General features: G+C 50.4%; 1 protein-coding gene across 1 annotated transcript; it reads left to right on the top strand.

The window, feature by feature from the left end:
- The first annotated feature begins 2,020 nt into the window (after positions 1-2,020).
- On the top strand, positions 2,021-4,215 carry LOC126569935 (fork head domain transcription factor slp2-like). The gene has a single exon (XM_050227355.1). The coding sequence runs from the start codon at positions 2,312-2,314 to the stop codon at positions 3,713-3,715; it is 1,404 nt and encodes a 467-aa protein (XP_050083312.1). The 5' UTR covers positions 2,021-2,311; the 3' UTR covers positions 3,716-4,215.
- Positions 4,216-15,309: the final 11,094 nt, after the last annotated feature.

Raw genomic sequence — 15,309 nt, 5'->3', positions numbered from 1 at the left:
CGACCAAGTTCACTCTCATATTTTTGCCACTACCCGTGCCAGTATATGTTTTGGGAGTTGATCGTAGCAACATTTTGACAAAATGTTAACACTCCTCCACACCCCAACCGCACCGCGCTTAATGGAGAGGCTACGGAGGATCGGAGTTGATGGTAGCCCGGCAGCGGTGGGACAATGGACGGAAATTAACTTTCAAATCGTCCGCCAACACCCTCTGCGCTGTGGGAGTTGACTGCCAGCTGCATTACAAGAGGAATGGTGATCGACCAAGGTAAAGCATTGGAAATTTCCAGCCACCTAGAGCCTTTAAGCTATGATGCACGTTTCGTTATGGTTGATTTCGTTTGGTTTTTTCCTGGAATTGATGTAAAGTAACAATCTGTTGCAAGGACATCAGATCGATGTTTTGAATGATCGAAATAATACAGAACCTTGGGTCATCTGTCTGTGAAGAATAGTTTATGATTTTTAAACAATAAACAACAAATTATTTCGAAGATTAAGCTTTAAATGTTTATAACAATCAAAGTAAAAGTCCGATATATGCTGCGCGTCGTCCATGAGCATAAAAAAGCATCAAAACTACTGCAGTAATCCATTTGATGTTTTGAACACTTCATCAGCACAGCATTTACCTGGTAGTCTCATCAAACATTAACTAGCTTAAATTTTACATATATTTTAGTGAATAATAATGATAAGTAAAATTGTAACACAAATCAATTTATTTTTCACAAAAGTTTAAGTTTGGAGTTTAACGAAAAAATCATCGGTTTCTATGTCAACGTAAAATGCTTGTAGGATATTTTAAGGAACGTGTCCCGGGGAATCGAAGTTGTGAATTTTTGATTCTCATATTTTTAACTTAAATACAACTCTTCGAAAGGCAATGTTTAGTATGCTATTTGTGAAGTACAATCAATGCTACAAGTTTCATAGTACTCTCGAAAACGATTCAATTTTAGGGTCCAAATCAATAACCGCTAAGCTACACCCTTCAGCCCCCACAAATTCAAAACTGCAATGCAAAAGACCCAATCCATCCAATCCACCATCCTAATCCTCCAGCAAAAACCACAAATCCATCCCCAAAGCACGCAAACGAATACCCTCTTTTCGTTGTGTTTCAATTAAGTAAAAAATATTTTCAAAATATTTTCCTCGCGCTTTGCACACCGCAACGCAAAGGACACGGTCACCATTTTGCGTGTGACGAGTACAGCCAGCGCATTGGAGAGAGAGAGAGAGCACTGGTGCTGTACCGCGAATCGAAGCGAACCCCCCTCCGCATCAACAACGGGGGCTACTAGCCAGCAGCACGTTTGCAAACTGCCGGACTGCTATTTGCCCAACAACACCAAGCAACAACAATCTCTCCATCTCGCTCGAACAGGGCGGAGTTCGAGCATCGCATGTGGTAGTGGAGGCGCGTGGTGGTGGTGCTCGACCAACATCATCATGCTCTTGGCGATCTTCTCGAGAATGAATTTGACTTTTGCCATCCCTCGACCGTACCTTCTACCCCCTCGGTCATTTCTGCCTTCGCTGCATGTCCTACCCTCCTGAGCTTAATGTTCAATGTCAACTGACCCTCACTGCTGCAGCAGCAGCAACAGCACCAGGATTCCCTAAGGACGCAGGTACCTGAATGGGTCCAAGGACTCGCTCAGTGGCCTCTGGACCACGGGAAAAGGGGTGTGTACGAGTCATGCCCAAAATTGTACGATCGCCCCGGAGTGCGCATGAGCGAGAGAGAGAGAGAAAGAGGGCGCACTGGTCGAGGGTCGAACGTTGATTGGTCGAAACGCACCTCGGATGCACCGGTGTATGTGTGAGCGTACGTGCCGGGATTCATTAAGCGGTGTGGTGTGTGTGCCAGTTCCGCCATTGGATGGTGCCGGGCGTATAAATAGCGGCCGGGAGGGGAAGCATCTTCACAGTCCAGATCTTGAATTCTCCCAAAGCGCATCCGCTACTCCGCATCGTGCTGCATGTCCACCCAAGAGACACACAGTTGCCCGAGTTTTTGTTTGTTGCTTTTTACGAAACGGCATTCCGAGGATTATCGCATCGTGTGTTCGTGATTCGCAGACAGACAGTGAGAGCCAATGTGAGACACAGAAAGTGGGAAAACACAAACCATTCAAGAGTGTGCTGTAACCAAGAAACTAAAATCAGAACCAGAACGATTAGTGTGATCAAGCAATCCAAGTGATCAAAGCAGTCAAGCAGTCAGAGTGACAGACAGTGTGAGCGATTGTGTGAGCGTGTGCAGCAGTGTGTGCGGTACGCACGCATGAGTAGGCTCTGAATGCCGCTGCTGATCGAAAGTATGGTTAAGATCGAGCCCAGCATGATGAACGGCGGTGTCGGTGGCCAAATGACGACGATGTTCGGTGTGGCGCGGGCTCCGCTCAAGAGCAGCTTCTCCATAAACTCCATTCTGCCGGAAACGATGAAATCTTCACCCTCGCAAACCCCATCGCCCACTCTCCAGTCCTGCCCGTCACCGATCGGCTCCGAGGAGCAAGATCACGATCTGACTGACACGGAAAGTGATCTCGACGTCACCGGAACACCGCCACCGATGGATTGCAGCAGCGGAAAGGACAAATCGGATGAGGCGGAAGGTGAGGGTGGTCGTAGTAGTAGCAGCGGAAGCAGCAGCACCTCCAGCCCGGCCAAGGATGGTAGCGAGAAGAAGGGCAACGAGAAGCCACCGTACAGCTATAATGCGCTCATCATGATGGCGATTCGACAGAGTGCCGAGAAGCGGCTAACGTTGAACGGAATCTACGAGTACATTATGCGTAACTTCCCGTACTACCGGGACAACAAGCAGGGTTGGCAGAACTCGATCCGCCACAATCTGAGTCTCAACAAGTGCTTCGTGAAGGTTCCGCGGCATTATGATGATCCGGGCAAGGGTAACTACTGGATGTTGGACCCGTCGGCCGAGGATGTTTTCATCGGGGGATCAACTGGGAAGCTGCGACGCCGGTCGACGGCTGCTTCGCGTAGCCGATTGGCTGCGTTTAAGCGATCACTCGTTGGTCCGATGTTCCCGTCGCTTGGGTATCCCCAATTTGGACAGTTCCTGTATCCGTCGCATGCAGCGCAAGCTCAGACGGCGCTCCTGGCCGCCCAGATGTACCGCTATGGACCGTACGCACCAAGTATGGCACCGAAACCACCGACGATACCGCTCCCGTTGCCACTCGGTGCCGTCGGCGCTGGGTTCGGGATGGATCGGTTACTTGGTGCGGCCGCGGCAGCCGCTAACTCTCCTCCGATGCACCCGCAAGCCCCACCGTCCTCGATGGCCAGTCCGGCACAGCAGCAGGCGGAAATCTACCAAAGACTCCAGTACCACCAGCACCTGCTCCAGCATCATGCGGCTGCCCAGCAAGCGGCCGCGGCCGCAGCTGCCCACCAAGCCCAAGCACATCATCAGGCGCAAGCGGCCGCTGCTCATCATCACCTTCAGCAGCAGCAGCAACATCACCAGCAACACCAGCAGCATCACCAGCAGCAACAGTTGAGTCCCACCGGTAGCACCGATAGTTCCGTGCATCATCCTTCCTCTTCACCGCATCATCCACACCCGCAACACTCTCCGCTCGGCCATGCACTTCCGCAGGGCTCACCGACTGGCCACGGTGGTCCACCGACCATCTTCAAACCGATCACACTCGTATCGCGCCAACAGAGCTAGAGAGGAACTCTCTCGTTGGTGGGAACCGTGTGGGAATTCATACACAACAAAAAGGCAAACGCCTGACCAGTGATAGTAGCATTCGTTAGCAACTTAGGAAGCCAAGTCCCCCCCCTTGCCCTCCATGTTTTGTGTTTTGTGGTGGATCAGGACGAAGGAGCAGCCAGTAGCTAGCCAGCTGTTAGTGTTAATCGCGAAACCGAAGCTGTGACTTAATGAGCAAACGAAAGAAGGACGCAATAGTCGGAGTCGAAGGAAGGAGAAAGGGAGTAGGTGCGTGTCTGGGTCGCCTCGAAAGTATTAGTAAATTTTAGTTTTGCCTTTACCTGCTCTAAGTCTAAGCAAATTAGTTGTAGTACAATGTTTTCGGAGCTTATCCAGAGACGCGCGTTTTAAGGGTTGCTGTACATAATAAGGAGATTCAGAGAGTGAAGGATTAAGTTATAAAAAAGTGAGAAAATCTGAGCGGGAGCAAATGGGTGAAGAAAATGTGAAAATATATCGAAACCAGCTCGCGCAACACGCGAGCTGCTGCATCTCCTGCTGCTTGGCCTGCTTCGATCGGTCGGGCAGGTCCGGTAGAGAGTGAGAACAATTTAAAACATCTGCTTCATTACTTGGGGAAAATTTGGGGGGGTTGAGAAACAATCCGAAAGAAAAACTGTTTACAAACCTTCCAGAGAACCGACGGCTTTTCCAGCAATCCAGCCCAACCGGAAGCACTCAGCAGCTGAATGACAAATTATCGACACTTTTGGGGTTGGCCCTTTCCGGCACGGTGGTTGGGGGATTTAATTTGACTTCCGTGACCCACATCCACCCCCCCAACAAACCGTGGAATAGAAGGGGGGTGCCAACCAGTTGCGTGGGAAAATCAACGCTCTCCCTTGTCCCGAATGTTTGGAGGCGATGAATGCCGGGGAAAAAGGACTTCCAACCCCCTCCAGAAAGGACCGAGAAGATGGTGTGGCTGGAATCCAAACACCAAACGGGCGCGTAAATGGCGCGCAAATTCGGAAGAGAGAGGGAGGAAGTTTGTTCGTTCGTTCGCTGTTTGCTCCTCGCAAGCACATCCTTTACGCCAATGATGATGATGATGGTGATGATGATGATGATGATGGGGGAAACGGTTCGTTGTCCCCCCGCCATTATCCTTTGATGGTGTCGCTCGCTTCATTCGTTGGGCTGGCTCGTCGGGATTTTCTGGTTCCGTGGAGATCCTGTGGAGGAGAGAGGCGAGTGTGAGGGAGCGCAGCATGTTTGGCACTTCCTATTCTGGTTCCCCTGTGTTCGGTGGGGAAGCTTCTGGCCGTGTCTGTGCCCGGGACAAGTTAATATTTTGACAGGAAACATACGCATTTCGTCCTGTTGCTCTTTGCTGTTGGATGGCGAGGTTGAGATGCGGTGTTTTTGGGAGGAAATTATGGTCTCCCGGTTGGAAGGAACAACAGCACGGGCATGAAGAGAGGCAGAAAGAACCAGCGTGAAGGGCAGCGTGTTGTTCTCGCGTATTATTTGCATTTCCTTTCCGATTATGCTTGGGTTGATTTAGATTGAAACACCTCCGGTTTGTGGTAGGCTTATTTGATTTGTGATTTATTTTTACAATTTACAGCAACATAATTTTCATGCTTTATGACATTTCATCGTTTAGTTATTAATTAATTATAACATTTTTTTTACTATTGAAACAAAGCAACCTTTTGTGACTAATTCATGCTTATTGCTGAATTGGATTAATCTAAAGGATTCAATTAAATTAAAAATGGCAAATTCTAAAGTAAACTTCCTCATCTTTGTTTGCATCTTCGTTCAGTGTCCAAATGTACTCCATTCAATGCGCTCTGGCACTCCTGGCACACTCCAGCAATTCATAATGAAATCACTCGGCTAAATGTCTTCATTACTCTTTGTCCCCTTACATGATCCTTGTTCCTTGTTTTTCATCGTCTTCAGGAAGCATCCACAGACACACATACACATCGAGAGACGCAAATCTGTTCCACTTTCCGGTCCGTTCCGGTCCAGGCTCGTTGGCATGTTAGCTAGAGTGATGCTCAGAGCAAAAGGCCGTGATTAGCGAAGGCCAGAACCTGTTCTAAATTTGGGGGTACTGCCAGAACTGGGCTCCGTTGGTCGGTCCTTTCTAGGATATATGAACGATGATGATTGCAGTTTGACCGCGACCGGGTGGTAGGATGGATGTATTTTTGATTCATCTGTCTCTCGTGCAGCTGCTACTTGTGCTTACGAGCTGCAATTCGATGCAACTAATATTTTAATCATTATTTATGCGTTCCATCCTCCTGGTCTGTGGGGGGACCCAAAGAAGTTTGAAATATTATGACATTTAACCATCATTAAGTTGCTTATTAATTTAGAGAGAAAGGAAGTAAGAAAGGTAAGCTACTTCCGGTATCAATATCCAGTTCAGTATCAATTTTGGAAAAGGAAGAAATCCTGATTCTATCCCTAAAACGCGTTCAGAAGAAGGCTGAAACGAAGCATAAGAATCATAATTCTTGGCCTAGGTCAGCATCCACCCAGCACAACTCAATCACAGGAAATTAAGCTATTAACTTGATGAGCAGCTCCACATCGACCGGGCCACAGGACCAAAGGACCACTTGTGCCGATTTCCGAGACCGTTGGGCCATAATTGAGCCAATCCGGCGACCGTGCGCCGGGCAGAAAAGTCCTGCTAGATAGCCCGAAGGATTCCTTCGCTCGCCGCTATAATTAAGACATCAATATTGACATCTTCGAAATGGATTCGGCAACCTCAACCTCAAACACGACGCACATCCGCCCTTCCTAAGCTCCCGACACAATCCCGTTTCAAGGATAAATCTAGACACGACACGAAAGGAACATCTCCGCCCAAAAATTAGTCCATCTGGTCACGACTCGTTCAGCATGGACTGCCTACCACTCTTCCTTTCTCTGATGTCCCTTGGCCTCAATGATGATGGTAGCAGCCGGTGTTTTAGAGCAGCAGCAGCAGCAGCAGCATCATTAGCTGAATTTAAATTTATTGAATTGTTTTCATGCGAAAATATTATGATCCATCTCGCGGCCGAGTGTGTCGCCTGTCGTTGTGGCCTGGTGCCTGGTGATGCTGGTGGTGGCAGCAGGGGTGGTGGTGGTGGGATTGCAGCGCGATAAGCGCGTGCTGCTGCTCCGCGGCACGATGATCGGCATCGCTGATAGCTGCGGGTCCCTGCAAAGTGTTAATTTGGCGAAAATCCAAGGCCCCTTCTCTCTCTCTATCTGGCGCACATGCTGTTCCGACGAGTGTTTTTGTTCGGCTTTATTTTGACCACACCAGATACGGTGTTTGATACGGGGTTTGTATTTTTCGGGGACAGCGAAACAACCCTACGGCGCTTGATGTTTTATCGTTGCCCGTCATTTGTCGCAGCTGTCCATCGTGTCCATCTCGTTCGGCTTGTGAAGTGTTTTGTGGTTATGGCGTTTCGGTTTGATCGTCGTCGTCGTCATCTTCGTCTCGGTTGCTTCACTGCGCCATGGACCGCAATTGACCTGTTTGCTAAACTTATCGCTGACGAACGCAACACGCCGCGGACAACGATTTTATAGCGCAGCCAGCCAGGAAGATCGCTCTCCACTCCGCGCTCGCTCGCTCGCTCGCATCTTCGTTTTGGCTTTTTGTATGCAAACAAACGGGTGGAACCGGGTTCGGGAAGGAGGAGGGAGGGGCCCATTATTCAATTTAGTGGCTTTTGGCCACTGCCAGAGATGTCCGGTGATGCGCAGAGTGTGCGCGAGGGTAAAAGAGGGTCACCTTCTTCTTCTCGCGCTTCAAGACGTGGCCGCATTGAGTTGAGCTCAATTGACAATCCAGGGGAGAGTGATAGTGGAAGAGTAGGAGGAGACATGGTGGTCACTGGCGGGGTGGCATGGCATGGCGAAGGAATAAGCTGCGTAAACAAACCACGCAACACAACGCAACTGCACTTATCTACTTTACTTATTTTCTTATTGAGCAAACAAGTGGCCACGATCAGGCCGGTCGGGCCGGTCGGCCAACGCATCCATTTATCACTCGCCAGCGGTCCCCCGTGGCCCAATTGAAATGTGTGCATTACTGGCGGCCAGCGATACGATTCCCTCTCCTACGCCATATTATGGTTGATGTTAATCGCTTTAAGATGATCGCTCGACATGTGCTCCAAATGTGTTCTTGCGAAAATATGAATTTTCCCAAAAAGTCAACCCTAGCTTGTGTATTGCACGGACACGTCACCAAGGTTAGGTCGTCTACAGAGAGATGGTCTGGTCTGGACTTAATTGAAACTGATGAATCCATTTCTCTACGGTTGATTCCAGGGCCAAACCACGGTGTGCTCCCACTCGGCTCACGGAGCTCGGGAACACGGCCCACGCGGTCACCACATATTCATCGCTATAAGCACCAGTAGCGGCCAATGTCACCGAGAACAACGTTTGGTGTGCATTAATTTAATCCACAAAAATCGCCGAGCTCCCTCTTTGGTCTACAGACGGACCAAAGAGGCGAATTTAAGTTGACGCAAAAGGTACCACGATGGTCATGGCCCACTAAGATTCCCGCATTTTGTATCGAAAACATATTGTGGAAAAAAAAAAAGTTTAGAGATCGATTCGCGGAAATGCGACGATGCGTGGATGCTGGTACTTCCTTCGTCTCACGGCACTTCACTCCCTGGTCTGGCCACGCAGCCTGGCGGAATTTCCGTGCGACGAATGTCCTTTCACCTCGCCACGCTACGACGGTAAGCGTTCCGTCACGGCATGTGGCAGCAGGGCCGAGAGCTCGTAGCTCGAATCACGGAAAGTCCTTTACTGAGGGAGTGAGCCCGGGCACACACGCCAGCAAACCACCTGGGGCATCGCTCCTGCTGAGGGGTAACTTACGGTAAGTGATACTTGAGTTCACCGTCCCCATGGGCCTCGCGGTGTGTGCGCCCATTTTTCCCAGCCGTAGGGGAAGTGGCCGCAGTCGCGACGCGTTGTGCCATGGCTGCCACTTGTCCGGTGACCTGCTGTGCGCGAAACGTGCAGCCCGTGGACGTAGAGAACTCTGCAAGGCGCGCAAGCGAAAGTGACGTGAGAAACGTGCCAATCAGACCGAGCAGTCGAGGGATGAGTCCCTTTTCAAACTTAATGTTCCCAAATCTTCCCGAATTCCGCGATCAACTAGAGCTGAATGGCCACACAATGGACGTATCTATTCGCTGGTTGACTACCCATTGTCGGATGCGCCGCTGTGTCAATTGGACGTCGCGATTAATTTAAAGAAAATCCAAAAGTGGCTATACAAATAGATCTCGACGCGTCGGTCCGGTCGGTGGTCCTACGCCCGTCCGAGCACAAGTGGTCGTGTGTACTGTACGTGGTCGAAGGCCGATTATTCAATTGAGTCGCGACCGATTTGTGTGAAAGTTCTCTATGCACCACTAACCCACACATCACTCCGGACGACGGACCATCTCGAGCTTATCGAGTTCATCGAGTTACGTCTTCCTGCACTCGATAAGTTTCTCCTTCTCGAAGAACCCTAGGCGTGTCCCACGGACGGAAGAGCAAGAAACGCAAGCAGAGCGACTCCAAAGTGTCTCGACAGACAAAATGCTTCCATCCGGCCACATTGGTACAGCCACAAATCCGGTAAGATGACAGATATTGAGTGATTCGACAGTTGGGGGCCTCAAGATGCAGTAAGACCGACCGCGAACGTCCTCCCGCCAAGAAAGCGTTGTTGGCGCGCGGTCGCGAATTCGCGGATTTAATAAGGCAAAAGCGCAAGGTCAAGAGTCGACGAATCCGACCAAACCGAACCACCGTGGGATGGAACCCGGCTTGGAGAAGCGTATGCAAATCATAATTGAACGATGGCAGACCGGGCAACCGAGGAGGGGGGAGTCATCGAGTCAGGGATTAATTGTGGACCTTTTTCGGCCACCAACTGGCCGGCCAAACCGGCGGATGTCTTCCGCTAAATTGCGGATACTTTTGATTAAGGCGTGAGCGCGTCGTGCGGAACCGTCTGCGCGGATGCAGTGCGTGACTTCGTCGTGATCGTCGTGGTTCCAATTCGTCTGCCGGTTGTTGACGCAACAAACGACGATGGCAAGTCGCGAACCGGGCCCTCGCTTTCATTAAGATCCGGCGAGCAGTCGCAGTGCAGTGTGATGCTTGAGGAGATTTTGATTTTTCTTGGATTGAAGTCAACGGCGAAGACGATTGTTAACTTCCTACTCTTTAACAAACCGAGCAGCTGCTGCAATGCAACCACCAAACACTGAGGAACGCTGATGGGTCTTGGAATAACGTTCGTAAGGAAGTTTTCGGAAGTCAAAATGCAATTTCCAAACCAATTGATCGCCGGCTAGGGAGTGATTTGGCACACAAGCTTCGTTGAAGTTGTGGATTGGATTGGGACTGTTTGCTGTTCCTTAAAAATATAGAAAAAATAGATTTCTCCATTGTTCCGGCTTGGCTGACGAACTAATTGGAACGGTTGGGCTCATTAAGGACCTCTAGACGTCCCCTCTCTCTCTCTCTCTCTCTCTCTCTCTCTCTCTCTCTCTCTCTCTCTCGCTCTCGCTTTCTGTTCCAAAAATGTCAAAGCCAAAACAAATATCGCTTACGCCGCCTGGCCACATCCATTTGTTTGAAAAGACTTTCCCTTGTTTCCTCCCGAGTCTTTGAAGTTCTCCCTTAATTCCCCCTCGATCGCTAGGACCCTCTGCAGTTCGCCAAGAAACATTCCGGCTCTTGGCCTGCTTCGTCGTCCCGTCATATCCGTCAATTTAGCACCTTAGCACCGCACGTCGCTTTCCATGGCCTGCTAAACATCGGCAAAACACGCTCGACGCATGTCAAAGAAAAGGACGCCCAAGACCACTTCGCGCCACTTTGGCCAAGAACTCCGAGAACTCCGAGGTTCGTTCGTTCGCCCTTTAAAAAGCGAGGCATTTCCACTTTTCCATTCACGCAGCCCGTGCAGCAGCGCGCAAAACAATGGACAATTGATTTAAAAAACATAAGCATACCGGGACCGAGGCGCCACGATGCTTGTTGTACATCGAGTTCTCGCTCCCTTCATTGCCTGAAATGCAGTTCTGGGCCTGGGAAAATCGCGCATTTAAAGCGCTCGATCCCTCTTCAAGAGGACGCACCGAGGAGTCAAGACGCGACGAGAGTCTTCGAGTGGCCCATGGGTCCATTCACAATGCTTATGCACCAAGTACTTCTTAGGGCCAAAAAAGCGGAAGGGATTGATTTGATGTTTGATTTCTAAATTGGCAAAAATCAATTAGTGCACGGATCAGGCCAGGGAAGAGCGAGAAAGAGAGAGAGAAGCGAAGGAGTGTGTGCCTGATCGGAGAAATGAAATTAACAAATCCATCTCGTGATGCTCCTAGATGAAACAATCGCACTTCACCCACTGACCAGGTCTGCCATGGTCTGGCCCTACGCACACCAATTTCGTAAGATGGCGCGCAGTGTGCCAGAGTCCAGCGTGTGCCCTGGAGTGCATGTCAGTGATTTCCGAAAACTCTTACCCGGGGTGTTCCTCACAGGCGGCCAAAGATCAAAAAGACCCACCATCCTCTTGCGCACAACACCCATCACCGGGAGGAGAAGGAAGTGGGGAGGGATTAAGTCGTCGCGGACGACCTGGCCAGGCCAGGCCAGACCAGGCCAGTCCCTAACCAGGGGGCGTCTTATTTATGTTACGCTGGCGATGCTGGCGAGTGTTTTGCGGTGTTTAACGTTCTGCTCGACATGCCGCTGATCAATCGATTGGGGTCCGCCATGGCGGTGATGCGCGATATCTTGATCGTGAGCCACCGCCACCGTACCCGCTGCGTGAGTCAGCAGCCTTCCACTCCGTGTTACGCTCGTCTCCACTCCGTCAGCTAGTTAGTAGCAAAGCCGCACCAACGGGGGACCACGGCGAAGCCGCCACTGCTTAACCACTTTCTCAACACCGAGAGCTGGTTCACGGGTTCGATTTCGGGGCCGGCTCGAGCGGTCGAGTAAACAAATCATGGACGACATGGATTGGACTTGGAGTTGGACTCAGGAGGGCGTCCTGCTGATCAGAATTGACAACAATATTTACCGGAACAGCAGCTCCAGAACTTTTCAACGTAGGCAGTGTGTTCTCGCAAGAAGATTTGCAAAAAAGGTCATTGGCCACTACTCAGCCTAAAGAACACTTGTCCCGAGTACAACTAATACTGTCTCCGAACTTCTTCCCCCCGGGGGAGGGAACCGTGTGAACGAATCGCAACCGATCCGGCGAATGCCCTTTTCGAATGGCTCTCAGTCTTGAGCTCGTGCGGTGCACCGCATTTACGCACCCGCGGCGTACTGCTGCGGGCCTCCCCTTCCTCCTCTCCATCCTTTGCCGAACCACGGGCTGCACCGTTTAGATTAATTGATATCGGATCCGGAGATGAAAATGAGAAATTAATCTTCCGATCGGGCGCGGGCCCCCAAACAAAAACAAATCCACCATCACCCATCACCACCACCACCACCACCAAGCACAGCAAGCGATCTGGCCTGGCACAAACCATTTGAAGTCGAACAAGTTTCGCGTCACTAACCGTGTCCCCCCCGGGGGCTTCTGCTGCTGCTGGAGAGGGGGAGCCGTGAGACCGAACGGCGAGCCAGGGAGCGAGCACTGGCAACATTAATATGTTGCCGGGATTTTTGAATGCTCATTGAAGAAGCCGCCATCGCCTCCTGCGATCCGATCGCCTTTCATCTCCGCAGTCCTCCACTCGCTCGCTCGCTCTCCCTGTTCCTTTCCTGCTGCTGTTCATGGCAGTAGGCCAACAGCAGTGGATGAGTCGTGTTGAGGCCGGCTAAGTGGCTGCTGGCTAGCTGGAGCTGACTGATGTTCGGATGCTCTCGGAACCGTTTTCTCCTCGCGATCCCGTCCGATCCGATTTCAATCAATAAACATACAATCACCCTGTTCTGCGATCGCGCGCGCCCTCGGGTTTAGTGAATCAATTTTTATCTGATCGATGCGATCGGATGCTGCTGCTGCTGCTGCTGCTGCTGCTGCGATGCGTTGCGTTCTTCGTTGATCTTTCTGGATCGCTTTTTGGGGAGCGCATGACATCAGCGAGTTTCTACCAGCATTGACTGCATTTACGGCGAGAGCAGATTATTCCACCGGAGAACGGCGTCAGAATGTCAGAATCCTTTTAGCGAAGGCCTTCGAATGAGCTTAGCCCCATTGGTGTGGTGTCGGTGTAGGTTGTTGTACAGCTCGCTGTTGCTGCTGCGCTTCTGATAAAAATGTTAAATTAATTGCCACGATATTTACAAAACATCCTGCGTCTCGGAGTTCCACACCTTCTCAACACCTTGTTAGACCGGCACCTTGCCAGGCCTTTGGGGGTCCAGGTCCTGGCACTCACACCGCGGGCTCGGTCTGTCGCGGTGCAATCGACAATTAATGGCTCCGGGGAATGGTTTTCTGTTTTGGGTGATTATTTTTGTTTTTATGCTTCCAGTGCATCCGGGCAAGGTACAAAGGGGAACGCACACAGTAGGGCGACCAGCAGTTCCAACGGGGGGTCCGCTAACGGTGGCCGAGCAAAAGGTCAGTAATTATCATATTTGAATCCAACACAAGTATCGATCCCGCCGTTATTATGGGGATGTCCCTTCCGTTTCGATGTTTTGCTCGTGTGAACATAAACGTGCTGTAAACTGTCCCTGTCCGTGGAGTGCGTAATAGCCGGTTAGGCCACTCCAAATGGGCCTTGATCCTTGATCGAACGGAGGAAAAATGAGGGGGAGTTTGCAGCGGTCGGTACAAACCGACAAATTATATCCTTGGTGTCCTTTTTGTTCGAACGGAAAACAATGAAACGACGACAATCAAGGTGAAAGGGGGAAGTCTCCTGGTTCGTGGCCGTCTGTTTGATAACAAAATATTAACGAAGTCACGTCATTACACGCGCTAGATCGAACCGGAGGCAATTGATTGTCCCACGCGATGGTCTCGGTCACGGTGTATGTGTGTAGGTAAATATGTAATTCCGGCTCCAACAATCGGTTGGGAATCGGCGCAGCTGGTGTTGAATGTTTTAGAGCGAAGAAAAGCAAGGAAGCTTCATGTTCCGGTGTGAGCTGAGGTTCCTGCGAGGTAATTGAAAGAAATGCGAAGAATGTACCTTCAAGTCTGTGTTTCAGTGTCCTTTTTTTTAGAGAGAGAGAGAGAGAGAAAAGAGCAAACTCAAAACCAAGCCTTGCATAATTAAATGTCTTTCCTAACATTCGCTTCACGAAGGTTGTTAATATCGCGCCATGGGGCCCGATCGGTTTCATCAAACCGATCACCAAACACACCAGGAGACAGAGAGAAAAAGAGAGACCACATTGGCTTGTTCGCGTGATCGCGCACGAGCTTCTAGCCTTCTAGCAACGCCAGCACGCAAACGGCAAAATTGCATTTCACACCAGCGAACGCCAACACGCGCTTCACGCCTCATGGAAGAGAGCAGAGGGGAAAGAAGCAGACGCCTCATCGCGTTCCCCGGCTGGAATCATTTGTATTTACTTTTAATCTACAAATTGAAAGCACAGGTTCCCCGGCTTGAAGGAGGGAAAGGAGGCGATCCGATAAATCATCGTGCGCAACATGACGCACTAAACGTACCCAGAGACCAGGGTAAGCGATCGATCGGTTTTGGAATCGATTTTTCGAAATCGCGCACACCATCTGCGATCGATTCAGGGAGCGACTCCCTAGTGGAACTGCAGAAAACTGTGTTTGACGCTGGCTAAAAGCCGTTAACCCAAAGGCAACGGAGTTTCGAACGGTTCCTGGAAGCCTAATCTGTCCCCAGGAGCATCTGTTGGGATCTAGGGCTCCAGTTCAAGGCTTCTCCCGAGGTTCCTAGTTCCGGGTGGTTCGCCATTTCTCGTACGGATGTCCTGAACCGCTGGCTAGAGATCAAAACCACCGAACCGCCACTGCACGTGACACACAAAAAAGTGCGCTCCTTTTGGTCTAGTTTTTGCTTCAATCCAATAACGGGAGTTGGCCTAGGATCCTAGGATACTCATGCTAGAAACCAAGGATCATTAGATTCCGGCACGGACCTCAGGAGGAAGCTCACTGAAACATAAGCAATTACTCAGACGAGGGCAAGCATTCACGGACCGCCCGGTCCGTGGTCCGAAGATTTGGCCACCAAGTCCAGCCAGAGTAATTCAATACTTTAAGGCCGGTCGCGTCTGTCAATCAGGCATGCTCTTGTGCTGACCGCTCGGATCACCCATCGGAGGGCTATTTGGAAGAGGGAAAGTCGTCGCAAGATTGTCACATTATCGCGCTCCGTGAGCTCTATCGCCTGTAGAAGATGAGAAGGATCTTGTTACGAATCCACATCGAACTGGAGATAGAATATTCTATTACAGATGAGATGAAGAGACATTAGTTGATCAACTCGAATGATCGATGTTCTTGATCTGAATTTACTTTTAATTATCAAATCCAACTCCGGTCTCTGGAGTCCCCGGAATATCGCTTTCTCTTCCCGTGCAGCATCATT

Source organism: Anopheles aquasalis, chromosome 2, assembly GCF_943734665.1.
Source record: "Anopheles aquasalis chromosome 2, idAnoAquaMG_Q_19, whole genome shotgun sequence".
Lineage (NCBI taxonomy): Eukaryota > Metazoa > Arthropoda > Insecta > Diptera > Culicidae > Anopheles > Anopheles aquasalis.
Note: the sequence above shows the minus strand (reverse complement) of the source record. Positions and strands in the feature narration are given on the sequence as shown.